General features: G+C 41.1%; 1 protein-coding gene across 1 annotated transcript in view; it reads left to right on the forward strand.

The window, feature by feature from the left end:
* LOC139424541 (VPS10 domain-containing receptor SorCS3-like) overlaps window positions 1-25,860 on the forward strand; it is a 216,792-nt gene that overhangs the window by 129,334 nt on the left and 61,598 nt on the right. The window contains exon 5 of the mRNA XM_071176480.1: window positions 24,848-24,915. Coding sequence (XP_071032581.1) covers window positions 24,848-24,915 — 68 coding nt within the window. The remainder of the gene's footprint in view (window positions 1-24,847; window positions 24,916-25,860) is intronic.

Genomic DNA, 25,860 nt, shown 5'->3' on the forward strand with positions numbered 1-25,860 from the left:
AATATCGGTCATATCAATGAAACCTGGACAGATCCAGAGGTTGTAATTTGTTACACTTTCGGTCTGTGATGGCCTTTGTTGGAGAATGTGGACTATACGAATTTGAAACAGAACCTTTTGGGCTGTTTAATGTACACTATAGATGTTGGTGAAATTTTGTTTGCATTAAAATGATGAACCATCGTGGACATGGAACACTCTTCGACAACATACTTACCGTTCTGATGAAACGATTCCTTAATTAAGCACTGATGCAATGTGGAATCCAATGGTGATTAGTAAATTAGATAATGTAGTATGTTTCATTGAGAGTCCATACAAGTGCAACTTTAAAACAGTCTGTCCTGTACTGATAACAAGCTTTGTCAGATCACTTTACTATTTGTCTTCAGTCTTTTTGTATTCAATGCAGGTCAATCTTTATCTCTTTCCTCAATGGTCTTTTCTATTTCGAGTTCTAGAACTCTGGGTGACCTGTCTTGACTCTTATCTCAGAATGTGTGCTCAGGGTAAAGACATTACTATTGATGTAGCTGTTCCTCTCTCTCTCTCTCTGACTAAGAGTGATACAATTAGTTCGTTTGTGACACTTCTCACAAAAGTATGTGGGTGGAAAGTGCAGAAACAACTCAAACATAATACAGAACCATTTTTCTTCTTGTTCTTCTTTGTTCCTCTGTGGCTTTTCCATTGTTCAGGTCTCCTCCTTCAGTATTAGAGCTGCTTGTGTTATAAATCTTTTGACAAGAGCTGTTATGCTAGACAACGTCAGGCCCGGGTTGTTTAGTGCAGTTCAGTTATTCATGTAACACCCTCCCTGCTGTTAGATTCAAAGAGAGAAAGCATAGATTTTTTTTTTTTCTGAACGTGTTTATAATCTGAGAAGTATTGTGTTGGGGGGTGTAGGAAGCTAGTGGTGGAAGTCTCAAGGGAGAAGTGAAAAAAAAAACTAAAGTCCCCACAATTCAAGTTGTATTCCATTCTTAACATATTGCATCTCGGCTCACACACCTCGTTGGACCTGCGAGACAAGGCTTTGGGTCCCTAATGGATAGTATAAGGGATATGTTCATCAAAACGTTAACTTGGTGGGACCGTTGAGTTCAAGTATTCAGTACACATTGCAATTGTCACGTGTGCTCCCTCTCCGGCCTCGAGGTCACCAGGCTGCTCGTTATGGCGCACACCTGTCACCATCGTTACGCGCACCTGCGCATCTTCTGACTCACCTGAACTCCATCACTTCTCTGATTACCTTCCCTATATATGTCACTCCCTTTAGTTCCTTCCCCAGGCGTTATTGTTTCTGTTTCATGTCTGTGTATTGTTCTTGGTTTGTCATGTGGTATTATGTTGTGTTTATTTATTAAAACACTCACTCCCTGAACTTGCTTCCAGACTCTCAGCACACATCGTTACAGCAATTACTGTGGTCACTTGGGGATATGGGGTTTTGATTTCATTATTTAGTTAGAAGTGTTAATGAGAGCAGACAATTCACCTCAGAAAAAGCTGCTAGTGTAGATAAAATGACATTAGCACAGATAGACAATGAACATTGATTGTACAAAAATATCCAGTTTATGTCCATGTATCTATTGCCAATCTATGATCTTAGTTCCCTCAGCACCAGTCTCTGTGTTTAATACCCTCATTCAGGTTTCTGGTGTTGTAATCAATTGGTTTTGAGTATGTCAAGAGGAGAACCCCAGGTGTCTGACATAACTTTGTTTTCCCCAAATAATGCTCCTGTCAGCCCCCTGTAGTCTCCCACTCAGACGCACAATGTCAGATGAAGACCGTCAGTCTACCGCATTCTGTACAACAACCAAATCAGATAGTTGACATGTTGGAGATGCATTTATTCACACTTCCTTTCAACCTTTGAAAAAAGTGATCAAAAATGTTTCCCTTCGGATGTATCAACAGAAACAGGTCACATTTCTTTACACAGTCAAACGAGTTCACAGTATCCAACGTTCCAAGATAATAAAAAATAATAATAACTCACAAGTGAATTTGGATCACCTGCATACACTATTTTCAGCCTGGTCACCCAGCACCACAATTACATTGCAGGCAACCCTACACACCGCCTAAGCCCCGTTTGGGTTATTTGTAATTCCTTCCATTAGGGGAAATAATCTGTATTGCCAGACAGCGCCGCTAGAATAAAGCATCAGTGTATGTCAGGTTTATTTGTGACTTCTCCAGTCTCTTACTCACTTGCCCTACATTGCGTATGGGGATTTGATTGGCCCCTTGTCTGCATTAGGTTTGATAGCAGGATTACTGTCATTAGTCAATAGACTATAACTAAATGTTGTTGTGGAGGGGGGTCATCCTGCTGAGGATAAAGCTGGAGAAGGTGTTGTGGAGGGAGGTCTTCCTGCTGAGGATAAAGCTGGAGAAGGTGTTGTGGAGGAGGTCTTCCTGCTGAGGATAAAGCTGGAGAAGGTGTTGTGGAGGGGGTCTTCCTGGTGAGAATATATCTGGAGGTGTTTTTTTTTGGAGGACGTATACATTTTCACTACAGCAGATGGATGGAGGTGTGCTGTTACATAGAGATAGGAGTGGGGAGCCAATGTGCCAACAACAAGGAAACAGATTGTTGCGTGTGTAAGGAACACAACTTTTTTGTCGTTGTCAGGCCTCTCTTGCCATGCACCTGTGTTCCTTTGGTGAAATGGTGGAGGTGTGACATCCTTTTTGTTTTTCATCATGTCCCCGGGCCTCTTTAGATTGAGTTTAAAGACCCAGTTGATGGACTGCCTCTTCAATTCAAACCATAGGATGTACTGTGTGTGTGTGTGTGTGTGTGTGTGTGTGTGTGTGTGTGTGTGTGTGTGTGTGTGTGTGTGTGTGTGTGTGTGTGTGTGTGTGTGTGTGTGTGTGTGTGTGTGTGTGTGTGTGTGTGTGTGACAGAGAGAGGGAGTGAAGATGATGAATAAACACTTTTTTATCGGTTTTGAAACAGGGCCTCCAGAATATTCTCACTTTGTTCTATCAATTTACATTCCAAACCCCCAACTATCTGAGATTTCTTAACACTTAGTCAAAATCACTTATTTTCAATTAAACTTATTGGCCCATATTACAGTGACAGTGATGGAGAAAACACGGTTTGCATACGTCCCTTCTGTGATCTGGCACTGATGGTGATCTGACACTTTATTACACCTCTCCCACTCCCTCTCTTGTTTCTCCCTGTCCCTGCCTTTTGAATCCCCCTCTTCTCCTCCGCCGCAGACAGAAGTCAGAGTGTGTATCTCAGTATCTCGGCCAGGTAAAAGGCTGGCATTTACCTTTGCAAATAGGATCAGCTGGGTATCAGTGCCAGAGCTGCCAACCTTCCATCATTATTCTGTGGGGAAGACATAATAGTCGACTTGATGGATTCTGCCTCTTGCTGAACCTCGCCTCTTAACTACAATCCAACAGCCTCGTTCTGTAGCCGGCTCCACTTTCCTATGTCACTAAAATGACCCGCTCTGCATTTTTTTCTTGTTTATCAGTATGATAAAGTCTCCCTCTGAAGGAGAGCGATAGTGAAAGATGTAGTCATTTTGAAACCATTAGTGTTCACGGTCATTTGAACCTGCCAGACGCAGCATTGGTTTCCCCATCATCCATTTGAAATAGGGGATTATCAAAGCAGCTTCCTTTTTCAGTGGAATGTCAATGTGGACTAGAGTTGGTCTATACTGGAGTTGGTCTATACTGGAGTTGGACTATACTGGAGTTGGACTATACTGGAGATGGTCTATACTAGAGATGGTCTATACTGGAGTTGGACTATACTGGAGATGGTCTATACTGGAGTTGGTCTATACTGGAGATTGACTATACTGGAGTTGGTCTATACTGGAGATGGTCTATACTGGAGTTGGTCTATACTGGAGATGGTCTATACTGGAGTTGGTCTGTACTGGAGTTGGTCTGTACTGGAGTTGGTCTGTACTGGAGTTGGACAACACAGGAGTTGGATTATACTGATGTTGGATAATACTAGATTTGGTCTGTAGTGGAGTTGGATTGTATTGGAGATGAACTATACTGGAGTTGGATTGTACTGGAGATGGTCTATACTGGAGATGGTCTATACTGGAGTTGGTCTACACTGGACTTGGACTATACTGGAGTTGGTCTATACTGGAGTTGGTGTATGCTGGAGTTGGACTATACTGAAGTTGGACAACACATGAGTTGGATTATACTGATGTTGGATAATACTAGATTTGGTCTGTAGTGGAGTTGGGTTGTATTGGAGTTTAACTATACTAGAGTTGTATTGTACTGGAGATGGTCCATACTGGAGATGGTCTCTACTGGAGTTGGTTTACACTAGAGCTAGACTATACTGTAGTTGGTCTACACTGGAGTTGGTCTACACTGGAGTTGGTCTACACTGGAGTTGGACTTTACTGGAGTTGGTCGACACTGGAGTTGGACTATACGGTAGTTGGTCTACACTGGAGTTGGTCTATACAGGAGTTGGACTATACAGGAGTTGGACTATACTGGAGTTGGACTATACTGGAGTTGGTCTATACTGGAGTTGAACACACTGAAGTTGGACTATACTGGAGTTGGTCTATACTGGAGATGGTCTATACTGGAGTTGGATTACACTTTGTCGATACAGAATACTATACTTTGTTGCTGTTGTGCAGGTTTGGTCTTTGCTAAAACTTTCTATCAGATACTTAAAACCTCTTGCGACGAGCAAACCCGTATCCGGGAGCGTAATCATAGCCTCAAATGCATTAGCATAACGCAGCGGACATAAACTTTTCCTATTCATGAAAATCGCAAATGAAATGAAATAAATATATTCAAACACAAGCTTAGCCTTTTGTTAACAACATTGTCATCTCAGATTTTCAAAATATGCGTTACAGCCAACGCTAGACAAGCATTTGTGTAAGTTTATCATGGCATAATGCTATGCAAGGCTCTGCTGGCAGCAGGCAACATTTTTACGAAAATAAGAAAAGCAACCAAATTAAATAATTTACCTTTGAAGAACTTTAGATGCTTTCACTTAGGAGACTCCCAGTTAGATAGCAAATGTTCCTTTTTTCTAAAAATATTATTTTTGTAGGCGAAAAAGCTCCCGTTTCTTCATCATGCTTGGCTGAGAAATCGACCGAAAAATGCTACTACTACAACGCCAAACTTTTTTCAAAATTAGCTACATAATATCGACAGAAACACGGCAAACGTTGTTTAGGATCCATCCTCAAGGTGTTTTTAACATATATATTCGATAATATATCCGTCGAGGCAGTTGGTTTCTCATAAGAAGCGATTGGAAAAATGCCTACCTCAGTATTTTACGCAAGATTTTCTCCGGGAGACCCCATGTGACCACATGCTATATATGGTCCCTTACAGCCATTCTTCAATGGAAATGCCTAAAAAGACGTCACAATGCTGTAGACACCTTGGGGAATGCGTGGAAAACGTAAGCTTATTCGTAGCTCATTCACAGCCATATAAGGAGTCATTGGCATGAAGCGGTTTCAAAAAATTTGGCACTTCCTGGTTGGATTTTTTGCCTGTAACATCAGTTCTGTGGCACTCACAGACAATATCTTTGCAGTTTTGGAAATGTCAGAGTGTCTTCTTTCCAAAGCTGTCAATTATATGCATAGTCGAGCATCTTTTCACGACAAAATATCTTGTTCAAAACGGGAACGTTTTTCATCCAAAAATGTAAATAGCGCCCCCTAAATCCAAGAGGTTAACCTCATGTACTGTAGATTTGAACAGCAAGACAAATTGTACCCTCAAAGGTGTAATCTACATTATTGATATTACTTTTTCAGAGCATCAATTCCAGTATATCTAACCTGTAGTGTTATGCTACACACCAGGGAGTAATTATCTACCTTTCCCGTGACATTAACAACCAAACACAATGAAAACGCCCGGAGAATGCTTTTTCATTAGCATTTTCATTCGCTCTTCGCTGCAATTCATTCCCACATATATACCACTTAGACATACATTCAGTGCCAGTTTAATTTGGTTGGGGAACCTTTGATGCCCTTGAGGCTTAGAATTTATTTGTTTAATGTGGCCCAGAGATTGGCTCTTTAGGACAACGTTAGTATTGTCCTAATTGGAGTGTGAAATTATATGGGGTCGTCATTGCACAAAATGTCATTGCACAAATAGTGCAGAAGGAGGATCAAAAATGTATAGTTCAAAACTGCTGCGTTCACCAGAAAAAGCCTTAATGTAATTTCCCGTACACCATCCCCTCATCTCTAGTCGCACGCCCCGTCCACTCCCCCACATTTCCCCTAATGATCGTAACTTACCCAGGAGCCATTAATTTGGTGGCAAATTAAAAACAATATAGCAAGTAAAACACTGGAATGGTAGATTTGCAGTGGAAGAACGTGCAAAGTAGAAATAAAAATAATGGGGTGCAAAGGAGCAAAATAAATAAATTAAATACAGTAGGGAAAGTCATTGTTCCAGTCATTGGCAGCAGAGAACTGGAAGGAGAGGCGGCCAAAGAAATAGTTGGTTTTGGGGGTGACTAGAGAGATATACCTGCTGGAGCGTGTGCTACAGGTGGGAGATGCTATGGTGACCAGCGAGCTGAGATAAGGGGGGACTTTACCTAGCAGGGTCTTGTAGATGACATGGAGCCAGTGGGTTTGGCGACGAGTATGAAGCGAGGGCCAGCCAACGAGAGCGTACAGGTCGCAATGGTGGGTAGTATATGGGGCTTTGGTGACAAAACGGATTGCACTGTGATAGACTGCATCCAATTTGTTGAGTAGGGTATTGGAGGCTATTTTGTAAATGACATCGCCGAAGTCGAGGATTGGTAGGATGGTCAGTTTTACAAGGGTATGTTTGGCAGCATGAGTGAAGGATGCTTTGTTGCGAAATAGGAAGCCAATTCTAGATTTAACTTTGGATTGGAGATGTTTGATATGGGTCTGGAAGGAGAGTTTACAGTCTGACCAGACACCTAAGTATTTGTAGTTGTCCACGTATTCTAAGTCAGAGCCGTCCAGAGTAGTGATGTTGGAATAACTAAGTTTGGGACTATACAAACTAGATTTTTTAAAAAAGTGTTTCTCTTTCTTAATGATCATGATCTACTAAAACACATCCAAATACATTAGGGGATTTTTGCACTGAGTGGGAGAGATCAGAGCCCTCTTTAGCAGAGACTAGTCAGTCTCACCACTGCCCCATCAGGTAGCGATCGGTTGAAGAGCATGCATTTAGTTTTACTTGTATTTAAGAACAATTGGAGGCCACGGAAGGAGAGTTGTATGGCATTGAAGCTTGCCTGGAGGGTTGTTAACACAGTGTCCAAAGAAGGGCCAGAAGTATACATATTATAAATACATACATACTATAAATCGTGAACAGTAGTGAAACTAAGTGTCTCATCATTATGTGATCTCCACCTATCCTCTCTCAGAGAAAATCTACCATATGTCCTGAGGAGTAGGGGCACAATCTCATTTCCGTAAGCATTTTATGCTAAATAATAATTAATGATGTCCTTGTGCCATTTTGTTGTGTTTGGCGTAATGCGGTAAGCTGAATTACTCTACCAGTTGACTAATTGTCACGGACATCGTCGTTGGAATGACCGGACCAAGGTGCAGCGTCGTAAGCGTACATTTTCCTTTATTTATGTAAACGTCGCCAACAAACAAGAAACAAAATAACAACCGTAAAGCTTACTAGGGCTATAGTGCCACTAAATAGTAAACTACCCACAAAATACAAAAGAAAAAAGGCTGAGTATGATTCCCAATCAGAGACAACAATAGAGAGCTGTCCCTGATTGAGAACCATACCTGGCCAAAACATAGAAACAGAAAACATAGAAATAAAGAAACTAGAATGCCCACCCTAGTCACACCCTGGCCTACCCAAAATAGAGAATAAAAGCCTCACGCCAGGGCGTGACACTAATGGTAATGGGTGACTGAAGTTGACAGGGCCCATTTTGGGTTGTGGTATAATGCTGTTGCTGTTAGTTCATTCACATTAGAGGTCCATGTTAGGACGGTTGTCACATTAACATGCATGCAGTTTTTTTTTATTTTTATTTTTACCCCTTTTTCTCCCCAATTTCGTGGTATCCAATTGTTGTAGTAGCTACTATTTTGTCTCATCGCTACAACTCCCGTACGGGCTCGGGAGAGACGAAGGTTGAATGTCATGCGTCCTCCGATACACAACCCAACCAGCCGCACAGCGCGCATCCAACCCGGAAGCCAGCCGCACCAATGTGTCGGAGGCTACACCGTGCACCTGGCAACCTTGGTTAGCGCGCACTGCGCCCGGCCCGCCACAGGAGTCGCTGGTGCGCGATGAGACAAGGACATCCCTACCGACCAAGCCCTCCCTAACCCGGACGACGCTAGGCCAATTGTGCGTCGCCCCACGGACCTCCCGGTTGCGGCCGGTTACGACAGAGCCTGGGCGGGAACCCAGGGACTCTGATGGCACAGCTGGCGCTGCAGTACTGCGCCCTTAACCACTGCGCCACCCGGGAGGCCAGCATGCAGGGGTTTTAACATGTTCATCGTGCCACCACGGAGACATAAACCAATATGTCTATATATAAAAAGATATAGTCCCAAGCTTATTGTAAAGCTGAACTCCCCATAAGGTGAAACAGTGCCACTGTTCCTCCCAGCACATGTGTTATTGCTTTTGTTTAGTTGAAGTAACTGAGGAGATGAACATCCAGTATCGCAGTAAAAATAAATCACAGTACATACTCTGCTGTTCTATTGTGCTTGCAATGACATCAGAGAAAAACAAAACAGTATTTGTTGTTTGAAGTAACTTTGTAACATTGCAAATGGACATGGCAGTTACATAATTAAGGATTCCAGCTTGAACTACAAACCTATTGTTTAGTAGTAATCTACCATACAAAATGCTATATAGCAACATCACCCTTTCAATATGGCATATTCCATGTACTCTTATGTTTAGTATTGTATTGAGTATGAAACAAACATTGTAGATAATGTTGACAATATGTCACAGTCCAGCCTACTTTGTAGTATACTAGTTTGTGTGACGCAGGTAATTGTTAGAAGGAAATATCCTCTGAAACCCAATAGGATACAACATGTTGTTCAACTGTGCCGTACACTTTCTTAGAGAGCAAGGTGACACAGAAGTATAAGAATCGTGATTTTATGAAACATCAGGGTGCATTTTGGATGGGGAGCAAACTAAAGTCATGGGGGCTGAATAATGAAAGAGGGAACACCCCTAAATATTCCTTGTACCTTTTGTCTCTCATCCTGAGTAGAGTGATAGATGGACCCTTATACCCCCCCACTCCCCCCCTATAATCCTCTCTCTGTTATTCAGAGGAGTCGAGTTCGGCAAAAAAGCAAAACGTACACTTCAAGGGCATGTGAAAATATCTGGAGGATAGCTTGGCTTCTTTGGGATACACAGGGATCATACTGAAGAGGTGCGACCCACATATGGACAAACCCATCATCAGTCTGTCAGGGTCTTAGGATTTGGATGGTATTATCAGTCTGGATGAGAGAGGCAGGCTGGGAAATGAGAAAATAACACTCTGACTGTCGAGAAAAACGGCCAAATAACTTTAGTGGCAGAACTAAGTTGTATAAATGGAGAAGACTCAGGGAGAGGTAAAATGTTGCTAATCACTAAGGTGTTATATCATCAAAACAACATATACGGTTGTTCTCTTGACACTTTCTACCTCAGTAACCTTGGTGATTAGGTTTCTCCAACACTTGTTGCTTGCCATTGTTTTTGCTTTTCAAAACACACAGGCCACAAATAAATGTGACGAACGTTGGTTGTTGGCGCTTAGCTGAATGGATCATTTTTCTCCATTCCTTTCTCCCAGGGGGGCAGCTACCAAAAATCGAATCAGGAAATGGTAGGGATCAGCCTTGTTGAGCGTGCCACACAGTCCCTCCAGTCCTTCTATAAGCAAACATTGCTTGACTTAATCCGCCCTAATGATGCAAATGTACGCAGTTAATTATTTTCTACACAGAATCGTATCGCCACTAAACATTAGCCCAAATGCAACGAGGGACATCTGTCTCAATAAACTATGCAGAGTGAGAAAAGAAACAGAAAAAAAATGGTTTTTCTGTCTTCATTTTAATTAAATTGACTGTTCAAAAGTGCATAAAAATGCAATTCTGTGGTAATAATAGTAATATGTGGGATATTGCCTTTCTGTGGATGAGTTTCAGCTCTGGTCGTTGGAGGAGTCTCCTTCAGATAAGCTGGTTTAAATCAATCCTTGTCTAATAGGAGTCTGTACATTTCTAAATCCCAGAGTGCTTTCGCTTACAGGATCTCTTGTCATTGTAATCCGTGGCTGACACCTTTCTGCTGCTCAATACTGATTCTTCTTTCTAAAACCTCCCGTTTCTGACATCGACAAGACTTAAATAGATGTACTGTAATACAGAGAGAGCAGTAAACCATTTTTCTGATTTAAGAGCTTGTGTTGTGTTAGCAGAAGCAACATCTGCCCCTTATGTGTGTTCCCAGACCTTTAGCCAGGAAGTAAAAGTTTAGTATCCAACTGTGGTTGTATTATATAATATGGTGCAGACTCTACAATGGAACACACTGTATGACAAAATGGCTTCCTTACATCAGCAGTTTCACTCCTCCGCATAAACTGATCCTGGAAGATGATGTTGATCTTGTGCCAAAATGGCCCCCACAGTCTCCAACACTGCAGTGCATAGGCCCACTTTGTCATGACGCGACCAGCAAGGTGCTGTGGAGTGAGACCCCCAAATGGTTCCTCCACAATAAAAACACACTCCTGTCTATTCATGTATTAACCGTATGTGCTTATCTATATCCAAAATATCCTCCACCACCACCGCAGTGCCTTCCTTCTCCCACCCATCGTAGACCTGGATGTGTCCCTGCAAGGTATTGCTGGTCCAGAGACAAAATGGCTGCTCTTCCTCTTCCTCCACTGTGGTGTATTTCTCAGCTCAAAATCCTTCCAGATGGCAGGTATCTTTAGTGCTCAGCCCACTTGTCAGCTGAAGCTGAAACAGGTCGGCTCCCGTTGCAGTTCACTGGATCCAGCAGGTCTTCTCAGGACACCTTTAATGGACTTTCATTTGAAACACACTGTCATGACAATGACAATGACAATACAGACATTTTTGATTTGATTTGATTTGACAATACAGACCTCCATATTATCTTTAAAAATGGACTAATAAGTGCCCATATTGCCTTTAGCAGTGGACTAATAAGTGCCCATATTGCCTTTGACAATGGTCTAATGAGTGTCCATATTGCCTTTAACAATTGACTAATAAGTGTCCATATTGCCTTCAGCAGTGAACTAATAGTGTCATTTTCTCTGCGTTTACCTCGTAGCACTTCAAAGCACAATTATTCCTAATTGGATAACAATGCAGACATACCGAGCCTAAGTACTTAGTTGGGTATTATTCATTTGCATTGTGAATCACCACATGTTTTTCACAGTCTAGACATGCAAAAGTAATATACTTACTTACACATCCACACACATTATTCCACCATAACATGAACCTTTTAAGAGGTTGTTGTTGACTAGTTTGCAGAGCGTATCCAACCGAGCGGAATAGATGACTGAGCTCAGCATTCATCACTCCTCCCCATCAGAGATTACACATTTGGTGACATTGTGAACCAAAGCAGTTGCAGCTCCATTTGAACGTCTGCTATCATTTGTAATTTAACTGTGGTAGTGCAGATGTGTGCCCCGTTAAGATCCATTGAGGGACGGTGGTAGGTAATACGTCACCGCAATGCGAGAGGGAATTGGTATTGGTTTATAGGAAAGTGGGCTCCATTAGCGTGTGATTTTCCACTTACATGTTTAGCGATACGGTATGCTGTATGAGAATACATGCTGTTGCCATTGCAGCGTGTTTCATTTTTACATATGTCATCAAACTCTGAAGATTATTACTTTCTAGATTAATTAACTACATCAAACTCTGGAGTTCATTACAGAGTATCAGCTCTACTGTACAGGATATGGACATAGTTTACATCCCAAATTGCACCCTATTCCCTATGGGGCTCTGGTCAAAAGTAGGCCACTATATAGGGAATAGGTTGCCATTTGGGACTCAAAACGGTCTTATTTCTATAGAACATACAAGGGAGGGGTGACACGTGATGCAGTAGTTTGTGCTCCGGAGCAGACCATTTTACCCGCCCTAGCAAAGCTGGTTAGGCTCTTTTTATGTTACCCAGAGTGTTGGTGACTGCAACTGTGCTGTTGGCAACACTTTAATTTGGCTTTTTTTGCCAACGTTTACTGACACCGGCCATATTCAACGGGTGTTGAGCGTTCGTAAATTTGCCAGTTATTCTGCCCTCTGGCACACGACGAGAGTGCTCTGAAATCGGAGTAGATAGCCAGAGTGAATTTACCAGCTACATCTATTGACAGTTGTCGAAGTGACATCATAAACATTCTACTGAAATAGTTACTTGCATAGTGGTGTATTTTGTTTAAACATGTAGCTAGCTAGCTAAACAATTAACCACAATCCCAACTCATAATGTTACTACCCTGCATGAATATGCAGGTAACTAACCACCAGGTTCAATGTTAGCTAGCTAATATTCGGCTATAACTAGCAATGCAAATGGCTCTGAGATAGGAATATTATTTCTACGCAGATCACATATGGAATGTTACCTAACTAACCAGCTAGCTAACGTTAGCAGTAGAATTTGACTTCAAATGAAAATGACTTTGACTAAATTAAAAATGTGTCATGACTGTCTGAAAATGTAGCTAGCTAGACTCTCTTACACCTATACATGGATTTACGCATCTCCCTCTCTGTCACAGTTGCCATGGTTGCCCTTAGTTTGAGGATGTAATCCGGAGCCTTCAGTGTTCTCTTTTTGACTCTGTCTGCATATTTGCAGTTAAATGCCAGAATTTTCCCCATCTCCTTAGCTATCAAAGTCTAATTCCACTGATTTCAAAACTCGGTCCTCTAGAAAGTGGAGAGTAACACTTATGCAGTTCTACTATGTGATATCTTTCAAAAAAGCCAAGTTAGTAAGGATTACCTACACATACTGACCAGTTCATATTATAGACAGAAACCTGCTACATGGCAGACCAATTCAAACTCATCCCTTGGGATGTCCAGCCCACTCATTATCTCAGCCAATCATGGCTAGAGGGACGGTTGCTAACTTTTTCCATGGATAAACCAACTAGGCTCGTAATTTATAAATTTTATTCATATTTACAGATGGCATACAAGTTTGCACATTCAAGTTCACATGTTCAGGAAGGCATTTCTGCCCAAAATAGCATTTTGATTAAAAAAAAGTTGACATTCAAATAGTGCTCCTGTGAAGTAGTGACACGCAACATACGCCTAGTCACCTATTGTAAAGTATTGTTTAGGCTTCAACTCTAGGCTTCGATATGTAGCCTGAAGTATGGCACCAACAAACTTGACAATCTCTGATACTATTAGCTTGCAATCCCATTTTAGATCCTTCTATACTTGAGCTGCTACTGTATAAAGTTAATAAATATGAGTTTATTGTTGCCCTGTAGCACACTGTAAATGAAGCCTCCTGTTACTAATTTGAAACACATTCTGCCATCTGCCTTGCAAATGACTGCCACTTTATCCCAGGGCTCATACAGAGCTCACAGTAGACTAAACATCCACAAGACCCAGACTGTTGTCAAATGATGCCACCCTGTTTCCTCTATGTCAATCAGGATCCAGTCATCACCTCATAGCCACTACCATAATGAATAGATAGTGATAGTACAGTGTTCACAAGCATGTGTTGGTAATATCATGTACTGTATCTATGTACAGCTACTAAAAGAGATCATGTTGAAGGGATGGCTGTCTAGATTGACCACAAACTGTAAAGTACAGCTTCTATACAGGTCCACTCTGGCCAAGACACTCTCAGACTGGCCAATAGACTGTCAGACTGGCCAAAACAATGTCAGACTGGCCAAGACACTCTCAGACTTGCCAAGACACAGTCAGACTGGCCAAGACAATGTCAGACTGGCCAAGACACTGCCATACGCTGTGTGCTAAGAGGTGATGAACTTTTCCTTGTGGAGACATGACTTACAGCTTTTGATGTATCAGTCACAGTAATATGCTCACATTCACTCATAAAAAAGCACCTCCAGATATGAAATTGACTATTCCCATCTAATTGTTATCAGTCATGTGGGCAATGTTAAAATAAATCCCATCTATTCCTTCCTTTAAAGACAAAGGCATAACATTTAAGATGACGCTGGAGAGGATGGCTGACATGCTCCTAACCAACTGTCTATTTTGTTAGTTTTTTTGCATCGTTTGTAACTTATTTTTTTACTAATTTTGTAAATAATGTTGCTGCTGCCATCTCTTATGACCGAAAATAACTTCTGGACATCAGAACAGCGATTACAACTGTGACCTGGCCAAGATAAAGCAAAGTAGTGTGACACAAACAACAACACAGAGTTACACATGGAATAAACAAGCGTACAGTCAATAACACAATAGAAAAAAATAAAGTCTATATACAGTGTGTGCAAATGGCGTGAGGAGGTAAGGCAATAAATAGGCCATAGTAGCGAAGTAATTACAGTTTAGCAAATTAACACTGGAGTGATAGATGAGCAGATGATGATGTGCAAGTAGAAATGCTGGTGTGCAAAAGAGCAGAAAGTAAATAAAAACTATGGGGATGAGATAGGTAGATTGGGTGGGCTATTTACAGATGAGCTTTGTACAGCTGCAGCGATCGGTTAGAGGCTCAGATAGCTGACAAACAGCTGGTGTGCGATGTCTTATATTAACCTCTTTGATCTCTAGGGGCGCTATTTCATTTTTGGATAAAAAACGTTCCCGTTTTAAGCGCGATATTTTGTCACGAAAAGATGCTCGACTATGCATATTCTTGACAGTTTTTGAAAGAAAACACTCTGAAGTTTCACTCTATTTCTAATACACAAAGAATCTTTTTGGAAAAACGGAGCATCTGCTATCTAACTGAGAGTCTCCTCATTGAAAACATCAGAAGTTCTTCAAAGGTAAGTTATTTTATTTGAAGGCTTTACTTGTTTTTGTGATAGTTGCCTGCTAAATGCTAACGCTAATGCTAACGCTAATGCTAACGCTAAATGCTACGCTAGCTAGCTACTGTTACACAAATGATTGTTTTCCTATGGTTGAAAAGCATATTTTGAAAATCTGAGATGACAGTGTTGTTAACAAAAGGCTAAGCTTGAGAGCTAGCATATTTATTTCATTTCATTTGCGATTTTCATGAATAGTTAACGTTGCGTTATGGTAATGAGCTTAGGTCTATAAATAGAATCCCGGATCCGGGTTTGGTCGTCGCAACAGGTTAAAGAACTCTCATGGTATTGCCCGCCTGAGGTAGAATACCTCGTGATAAGCTGTAGACCACACTACCTACCAAGAGAGTTCTCATCTATATTATTCTTAGCCGTCTACTTACATCCACAGACCGATGCTGGCACTAAGACCACACTCAAGGCCAGAAGCAAATAAGAAAATGCTCACCCAGATGCGGCGCTCCTAGTGGCCGGGGACTTTAATGCAGACAAACTTAAATCCGTTTTACCACATTTCTGTGCAAGCAGAGGAAAAAAAAACTCTAGACCACTTTTACTCCACACACAGAGATGTATACAAAGCTCTCCCCCACCCTCACCCTCCATTTGGCAAATCTGATTCCTGCATACAAGCAAACACTGAAGCAGGAAGTACCAGCGACTCTCTCAATACGGAAGTGGTCAGATGATGCGGATGCTACGCTACAAGACTGTTATGCTAGCACAGACTGGAATACGTTCTGGGATTCATCCAACGGCATTGAGGAGTATACCACCTCAGTCATCGGCTTCATCAATAAGTGTATTAACAACATCATCCCCACAGTGACTGCACGTACATTTCCCAACCAGAAGCCATGGATTACCGGCAACATCCACATCGAGTTAAAGGCTAGAGATGCCACTTTCAAGGAGCAGGACACTAATCTGGATGGTTATAAGAAATCCCGCTATGCCCTCAGATGAACCATCAAACAAGCAACGCGTCAATACAGGACTAAGATTGAATCCTACTACACCGGCTCTGGTGCTCGTTGGATGAGGCAGGGCTTGAAAACTATTACAGACTACAAAGGGAAACCCAGATACGAGCTGCCCAGTGACACGAGCCTAACAGATGAGCTAAATGCCTTTTATGGGTCGCTTTGAGGCAAGCAACACTGAAGCATGCACGAGAGCACCAGCTGCTCTCTCGGTAGCCGATGTGAGCAAGACAATTTAACCTCTCTAGGGTATGTGGGACGCTAGTCCCACCTGTCCAGCATCCAGTGAGATTACAGAGCGCCAAATTCAAATACAGAAATACTCATTATAAAAATACAGAAAAGATACAACTATTTTACATAGATTTAAAGATGAACTTCTTGTGAATCCAACCACGGTGTCAGATTTCAAAAATGCTTTACGGCGGAAGCATATCTTACGATTATTTGAGAACATAGCCCAGCAGACAAGTCATTACAAACAGTAACCAGCCAAGTAGAAGAGTTACACGAGTCAGAAATAGAGATACAATTAATCTTACCTTTGATGATCTTCATATGGTTGCACTCAGAAGACATTCATTTATTCAATGAATGTTCCTTTTGTTCGATAAAGTCTCTTTATATTCAAAAACCTCAGTTTTGTTCGTAAGTTTTCTTCAGTAATCCACAGGCTCAAACGCAATCACAACAGGCACACAAAAAAATCGAAATTGTATCCGTAAAGATCATAGAAACATGTCAAACGATGTTTATAGTCAATCCTCAGATTGTTTTTAGCCTAAATAATTGATAATTGTTAAACCGGACAATAACTTTGTCAATATAAAAGGTTAACTTCTTGACCATACTTGAGACGCAGACGTCTCAAGTATGCCCCTGGAAATGCAAATGCGCTACGCTAAATGCTAAATGTACTCGTTACAACTCAATCTTTGATCAAAATTCACAAGCAGGGTATTGAATTAAAGCTACACTCGTTGTGAACCTAGCCAGCAAGTCAGATTTTTAAAATGCTTTTCGGCGAAAGCATCAGAAGCTATTATCTGATAGCATGCACCCCCCAAAATGCCAGCACGACACGTAAACAACAGATTTTGCGGTAGCCGGCGCTACCCAAAACGCAGAAATAAAATATAAAACATTCATTACCTTTGACGAGCTTCTTTCTTGGCACTCCTATATGCCCCATAAACATCACTATTGGGTCTTTTTTTCGTTTAAATCGGTCCATATATACCCAAAATAGCTTTGTATGGAAGCTGTGTCATTCAGAAAAAATCATCGTTTTTAAACGCTGCATAATTTTTTTAAATTAAAAAAGTCGACGATAAACTTTCACAAAACACTTCGAAATCCTTTTGTAATCCAACTTTAGGTATTAGTAAACGTTTATAATCTATCAAAATGATTACAGGGCGATGTCTTTTCAATAGGTCTTCACTTGCAAAACAATGGCTTCTAATATCTTCTTCAACTGCATCCGGGTGAAGACTGGGAAAATGGAGGTCAGATAGATGGATTTTCCAACAATTAATTCAATTGAAAATGAGGACAATGGCACCATCGTGCGGAATTTGTATGAATTTCAGGCAGATCGATATTAAATTCTGTTCTCTTTTAACCTGTTGCGACGACCAAACCCGGATCCGGGATTCTATTTATAGACCTAAGCTCATTACCATAACGCAACGTTAACTATTCATGAAAATCGCAAATGAAATGAAATAAATATGCTAGCTCTCAAGCTTAGCCTTTTGTTAACAACACTGTCATCTCAGATTTTCAAAATATGCTTTTCAACCATAGGAAAACAATCATTTGTGTAACAGTAGCTAGCTAGCGTAGCATTTAGCGTTAGCATTAGCGTTAGCATTAGCGTTAGCATTTAGCAGGCAACTATCACAAAAACAAGTAAAGCCTTCAAATAAAATAACTTACCTTTGAAGAACTTCTGATGTTTTCAATGAGGAGACTCTCAGTTAGATAGCAGATGCTCCGTTTTTCCAAAAAGATTCTTTGTGTATTAGAAATAGCTCCGTTTTGTACATCACATTTGGCTACCAAAAAAAAAAAAAAAAAAAAAAAAAAAACGAAAATTCAGCCCTCAAAACGCGAACTTTTTTCCAAATTAACTCCATAATATCGACTGAAACATGGCAAACGTGGTTTAGAATCAATCCTCAAGGTGTTTTTCCACATATCTCTTCAATGATATATCCTTCGTGGAAGCCTGGTTTCTCCTTGCTCTCAAATGGAAAAATAATTGCACCTGGCTTTACGCTCCAATTTCGACGCAGGGACACCAGGCGGACACTTGGAAAATGTAGTCTCTTATGGTCAATCTTCCAATGATATGCCTACAAATACGTCACAATGCTGCTAACACTTTGGGGGAACGACAGAAAGTGTAGGCTCATTCCTTGCGCAATCACAGCCATATAAGGAGACAATGGAAAACAGAGCTTCAGAAATTCTGCTCATTTCCTGGTTGATGCATCATCTTGGTTTCGCCTGTAGAATGAGTTCTGGGGCACTTACAGACAATATCTTTGCAGATTCTGAAACTTCAGAGTGTTTTCTTTCAAAAACTGTCAAGAATATGCATAGTCGAGCATCTTTTCGTGACAAAATATCGCGCTTAAAACGGGAACGTTTTTTATCCAAAAATGAAATAGCGCCCCTAGAGATCAAAGAGGTTAACAACTGGTGGAAGTGACTATTTTTAGCTTTCAGAGAGCAGTTTTTCTTGCGTTTTTCAATGAAACACACGATCTGTTATAGTCACAGCCGTGATTTAACCAGTTTTATAAACTTCAGAGTGTTTTCTATCCACACATACTAATCATATGCATATACTATATTCCTGGCATGAGTAGCAGGACGCTGAAAAGTTGCGCGATTTTTAACAGAATTTTCGAAAAAGGAGGGGGTAGAAGTAAGAGGTTTTTAACAAGAAAGGCACTCTCTCGGTCGCATGAAAAAGCTCTGTGACATAGCAGGGTCCACTCAGACTGCTCTTACTACCTCATTTTTCAGAATACAAGCCTGAAACCATTTCTAAAGACTGTTGACATCTAGTGGAAGACATGGGAACTGCAATTTGAGTCCGAAGTCGATGGATACTGTAATGGCATTGAATATAACACTTTACAACAAAAAAATACTACTTCCTGAATGGATTTGTCTCAGGTTTTCGCCTGCCAAATCAGTTCTGTTATATTCACAGACACTATTTTAACAGTTTTGGAAATGTGTGTTTTCTATCCAATTCTACAAATTATATGCATATCCTATCTTCTGGGCCTGAGTAGAAGGCAGTTTAATTTGGGCACGCTTTTCATCCAAAATTCCAAATGCTGCCCCCTACCCTAGAGAAGTTAAACAGGTCAACATTCACAAAGTCGCAGGGCCAGACGGATTACCAGGACATGTACTCAAAGCATGCACGATCAACTGGCAAGTGTCTTCACTGACATTTACAACCTCTACCTGACCAAGTCATGTTTCAAGCAGACTACCATAGTCTCTGTGCCCAAGGAAACAAATGATGATTACCACCCAGATTACCACCCAGTGCTTTGAAAGGCTGGTCATGGATGACATAAACAGCATACTCCCAGATAACCTAAACCCACTCCAATTCGCATTTCGCCCCAACAGATCCACAGATGATGCAATCCCAATCGCACTCCACTCTGCTCTTTCTCATCTGGACATAAATAAGGTCTATATGAGAATGCTGTTCGTTGACTACAGCTCAGCGTTCAACACCATACTACCAACAAAGCTCATCACTAAGCAAAGGACCCTGGGACTAAACACCTCCCTCTGCAACTGGATCCTGGACTTCTTGATGGGCCATCCCCAGGTGGTAAGGGTAGGCAACAACAAGTCTGCCATGCTGATCCTCAACAATGGGGCCCCTCAGGGGTGTGTACTTGGTCCCCTCCTACACTCTGTTCACCCACAACTGCTCCAACAACTCCAACAACATCATTAAGTTCGCTGACGACACAAAAGTGGTAGGCCTGATCACTGGCAACGATGAGACAGCCTATAGGGAGGAGGTCAGCGACCTGACAGTGTGGTGCCCGGACAACTACCTCTCCCTCAATGTGAGCAATACAAAGGAGCTGATCGTGGACTACAGGAAAAGGCAGGACGAACAGTCCCCCATTAATATCGACGGGGCTGTAGTGGAGCGGGTCGAGAGTTTCAAGTTCCTAGGTGTCCACATCACCAACATACTATCATGGTCCAAACACACCAAGACAGTCGTGAAGAGGGCACGACAACACCTTTTACTCCTCAAGAGACTTGGCATGGGTCCCCAGATCCTTAAAAAGTTCTCCAGCTGCACCATCGAGAGCATTCTGACCAGTTGAATCACTGGCTGGTATGTCAGAGGAAAGCCCAAAAAATTGTCAGAGACTCCCGTCACCCAAGTCACAGATTGTTTTCTCTGCTATCGCACGGCAAGTGGTACCGGAGCACCAAGTCTAGAACCAAAAGGCTCCTGAACAGCTTCTACCCTGAACAATTAATCAAATGGCCACCGGACTATTTACATTGACAGCCCCCCCTCCATTTGTTTTGACACTGCTGCTCCTCGCTGTTTATTATCCATGCATAGTCACATCACCCCTACCTACATGTACAAATAACCTCGACTACCCTGTACCCCTGTACATTGACTCAGTACCGGTACCCCCTCTATATAGCCTAATTTTTGTTATTTTAATGTGTTACTTTTTATAATTTTTGATTTAGTTTATTTGATAAATATGTTCTTAACTCTTCTTGAAATGCACTGTTGGTTAAGGGTTAAGCATTTCACGTAAGCTCTACACTTGTTGTATTCAGCCTGTGTGACAAATTTGTTTTGATTTGATTTGATAGCTGTAAACGTTCTGCCTGGCAGGCTGCAGACAATTTCAAAGATGTTGTTGTCTGGAAAAAGAGGTCTGTGTAAGATCTTGGAGCCTTGACTGTGATGCCCACTCTTTGGGGTCGCAACACACCATATGCATCAGCGATAATGTTTGTACATAATGTTCTGCGTTTTCCCTGAATCCACATTAAAATTAATTATTCTTTAGATGAAGAGGCAACACATGCTGTGCAACACCTTCCGTGCCCTCATGCGCCGTGATGTTTTTGCTCTTGTACATAATCAGATGTTTTCATTAGTCCACTTGACATGTTCTCTAAAGCTTACATTGTTTATCTACCTAGCTTAGGCACAACAACCATGATTCTCTTTTTCTGTCTCTCTTTCCTGGTAAACCGCATGTTCTACTTAAAAAATTATTCAGTTGGTGTCAACGTTTTGCAAAAGTACACAGCTAAACAAGTCTCAGAACACAATAACATACATACCGCCATTTGGATTTAAATTGAAATCCTCAACATGAATAGATGAGCGGAACCAAAAACGGTTATCCTCTATTCTTCAACCACCATTTAGAGAAGTTTCCCTGGCAGCTCTTGTTCTCTCAGTGTCTTGGCTGTCGCCGGGCAGGACTCATCAGTGGCTCTGGATCTGGTGAGTGTTTTGAGTTATTGACGTGAGTGGGAAACTATGAAGCTCACTTTGTGACAGCTCTGAGCTTTTGAATAAAACATTTAATTGGCCTGATGAATGAGTGCAGCTTGACCCAGTGGCATCATATGTCACTGTCCAGGGTGATGAGAGACAAGCCCAATCTGCCTACCGGCTACCCAGCTCAGCCTACCTGCCACCACAGACTGCTATTAGGGAGAAACATGGCTCCGCCTGCCTGCCACATGCAGAATCCTATGAGGTGGAAGATGGCTTGGGACCTCTATTTAATTACTGAGGTTGTAGCTATAGGATCAGATCTGGTACCAAGCCAGCGATAAATCACATTATGATTATGATGATGACAGTTTAGTTACTATTGTGTGTGTGCATAACAATTTGTTTGCATTCAGCAGAGAGCCACATCAATTTACTGAAATACTGTTGATACTGTTAAATGTTGATGAAAATACAAGTGTTATGCATGGATACACTCCTTAGCGTCGAGCAATCCCATATCCGGGAGCGTAATCATAGTCTCAAGCTCATTACCATAACGCAACGTTTCCTATTCATGAAAATCGCAAATGAAATTAAATAAATATATTGAAACACAAGCTTAGCCTTTTGTTAACAACACTGTCATCTCAGAGTTTCAAAATATGCTTTAACCAAAGCTACACAAGCATTTGTGTAAGAGTATTGATAGCCTAGCATAGCATTAAGCCTAGCATTCAGCAGGCAACATTTTCACAAAAACAAGAAAAGCATTCAAATAAAATAATTTACCTTTGAAGAACTTCGGATGTTTTCAATGACGAGACTCTCAGTTAGAGAGCAAATGTTAATTTTTTCCAAAAATATTATTTTTGTAAGAGAAATAGCTCCGTTTTGTTCATCACGTTTGGCTAAGAAAAAAACCCGAAAATTCAGTCATTATACAACGCCAAACTTTTTTCCAAATTAGCTCCATAATATCGACAGAAACAGCAAACGTTGTTTAGAATCAATCCTCAAGGTGTTTTTCACAATTCTATTCGATGAAAAATCGTTCCTGGCAGTCGGTTTCTCATCAGAGCCTAACGGAAAAATACTGCAGCTGGAGATTACGCAATAATTGCGACGGAGGACACCAAGTGACCACCTGGTAAATGTAGTCTCTTATGGTCAATCTTCCAATGATATGCCTACAAATATGTCACAATGCTGCAGACACCTTGGGGAAAACGTGGAAAAGGTAAGCTGACTCCTAGCTCCTCCACAGCCATATAAGGAGTCATTGCCATGAGGCGGTTTCAAAAAATGCGGCACTTCCTGATTGTATTTTTATCTGATTTTTTTTCTGTAACATCAGTTCTGTGGCACTCACAGACAATATCTTTGCAATTTTGGAAACGTCAGGGTGTTTTCTTTTCAAAGCTGTCAATTATATGCATAGTCGAGCATCTTTTCGTGACAAAATATCTTGTTTAAAACGGGAACGTTTTTCATCCAAAAATTAAAAGAGCGCCCCCTATATCGAAGAAGTTAATGCAACCGCTGTGTCAGATTTCAAAAAAGCTTTACGGAAAGAGACCAAAACAAGCCAAACAGATATCCTCCATGTTGAGAGAGACTGAAAAACAGCTTCTATCTCAAGGCCACCAGACTGTTAAACAGCCACCACTAACATTGAGTGGCTGCTGCCAACACACTGACACTGACTCAACTCCAGCCACTTTAATAATGGGAATTGATGGGAAATGATGTAAATATATCACTAGCCACATTAAACAATTCTACCTTATATAATGTTACTTACCCTACATTATTCATCTCATATGCATACGTATATATTGTACTCTATATCATCGACTGTATCCTTATGTAATACATGTATCACTAGCCACTTTAACTATGCCACTTTGTTTACATACTCATCTCATATGTATATACTGTACTCGATACCATCTACTGTATCTTGCCTATGCTGCTCTGTACCATCACTCATTCATATATCCTTATGTACATATTCTTTATCCCGTTACACTGTGTACAAGACAGTAGTTTTGGAATTGTTAGTTAGATTACTTGTTGGTTATTACTGCATTGTCGGAACTAGAAGCACAAGCATTTTGCTACACTCGCATTAACATCTGCTAACCATGTGTATGTGACAAATAAAATTTGATTTGATTTGATTTGATTTTGTGTAGTAAACAGAAGTCAGAAATACCATTATAAATATTCACTTACCTTTGATGATCTTCATCAGAATGCACTCCCAGGAATCCCAGTTCCACAATAACTGTTTGTTTTGTTCGATAATGTCCATCATTTGTCCAAATAGCTACTTTTGTTAGTGCATTTTGTTAACAAATCCAAACTCACGCAGCGCGTTCACTAGGAGCAGACGAAATGTCAAAAAGTTACAGTCCGTAGAAACATGTCAAACGATGTATAGAATCAATCTTTAGGATGTTTTTAACATAAATCTTCAATAATGTTCCAACCGGAGAGTTAATTTGTCTGCAGAAACGCAATGGAACGCGAGCTACCTCTCACGTGAACGAGCGTCACGAGCTTGTGGTACTCTGCCAGACTACTGCTCCAAAGAGCCCTTATGAGCCCCTCCTTTACAGTAGAAGCATCAAACAAGGTTCTGAAGACTGTTGACATCTAGTGGAAGCCTTGGGAAATGCAAAATTACAAATATGTAATCTTCAATAGGGAATAAGTTGAAAAACAACCAACCTCAGATATCCCACTTCCTGGTTGGATGTTTTCTCAGGTTTTTGCCTGCCATATGAGTCCTGTTATACTCACATACATCATTCAAACAGTTTTAGAAACTTCAGAGTGTTTTATATCCAAATAAAAAAATAAAATAATATGCATGCATCTGGGACTGAGTAGCAGGCTGTTTACTCTGGGCACCTCTGGGCACCTTATTCATCCAAGCTACTCAATACTGCCCCCAGACATAAGAAGTTGAAGCTATGTCAGCCTATCAAGAGTATCACGCTTTATTGCTCACAGGTACGCTCTTCCCTATTATTATCCTGCCATGACTCAAGCCCACTGTCACTTTACTTTCTCCTTTGTGATAAGTAGACTGATATGTTCTCTATCTCTCTTTTCTTTCTCGTTTTATGTTCTTCTTCACAGTTGTACGCATCCCTGGACTTTGGGAGAAAATGGCAGCTGGTTCATGAGCATGTGAACAGGTTCTACTGGTGAGTCATACGCTTGTCTTCTTTCTTTTTTATTCTTTGTTCTCATCATCCTTCTCTTCCTCTCGTCCTCTCTGTTGTCCTGCTCTTTTCCTTTGTCTACTCAGACTCTCATCACAAACTGTTTTGGAGCATCACTAGCAGTGTGTGGAACACGTTGTTTACTTTCTGCAATGCAAGAGACTTTGAGGGATATTGATAAAATGGCAACAGTTTTACGGGCGCCCAACCAACTGTGCTATTATGTGGTTTTTTTGCGTTATTTGTAACTTTGTAATTTTGTATATAATGTTTCTGCAAACGTCTCTTACGGCAAAAAAGAGCATCTGGATATCAGGACAGCGATCACTCACCTTGGATTAGACAAAGATTTTTTCTTCAACAAACAAGACGCAGCAGACATTCTCCAAACACCCGGCAGGGCCGACATCCACGTTATTTGCAAGAGGAAGCGACGCAGGTACAGAGGACAAAGAGCCGGATGCCTGGTCAGGACCCCAAAAAGGCGAGTGGGAAAGCTGCCATTACCGTCAATACTACTCGCCAACGTGCAATAACTTCTTATGGGCAGGTGGGACAGTAGCGTCCCATCTGGCCAACTTCCGGGGAAATTGCAGAGCGCGAATTTCAAATTACAGAAATATTCATATTTAACATTCATGAAAATACAAGTATTATAAATCAAAATAAAGCTTAACTTCTTGTTCATCCAGCCGCTGTCAGATTTCAAAAAGGCTTTACGGTGAAAGCACAACATGCGATTATCTGAGGACAGTGCCCCGCATACAAAAACATGAAAAACATTTTTCAACCAGGCAGGTGCGACACGAAAGTCAGAAATAGCGATATAATAAATGCCTTACCTTTGAAGATCTTCTTCTGTTGGCACTCCAAAAGGTCCCAGTTACATCACAAATGGTCATTTTGTTCGATAACGTCCTTCTTTAT

The sequence above is a fragment of the Oncorhynchus clarkii genome, chromosome 13 (genome assembly GCF_045791955.1).
Source record: "Oncorhynchus clarkii lewisi isolate Uvic-CL-2024 chromosome 13, UVic_Ocla_1.0, whole genome shotgun sequence".
In the NCBI taxonomy this organism is placed as follows: Eukaryota; Metazoa; Chordata; class Actinopteri; order Salmoniformes; family Salmonidae; genus Oncorhynchus; species Oncorhynchus clarkii.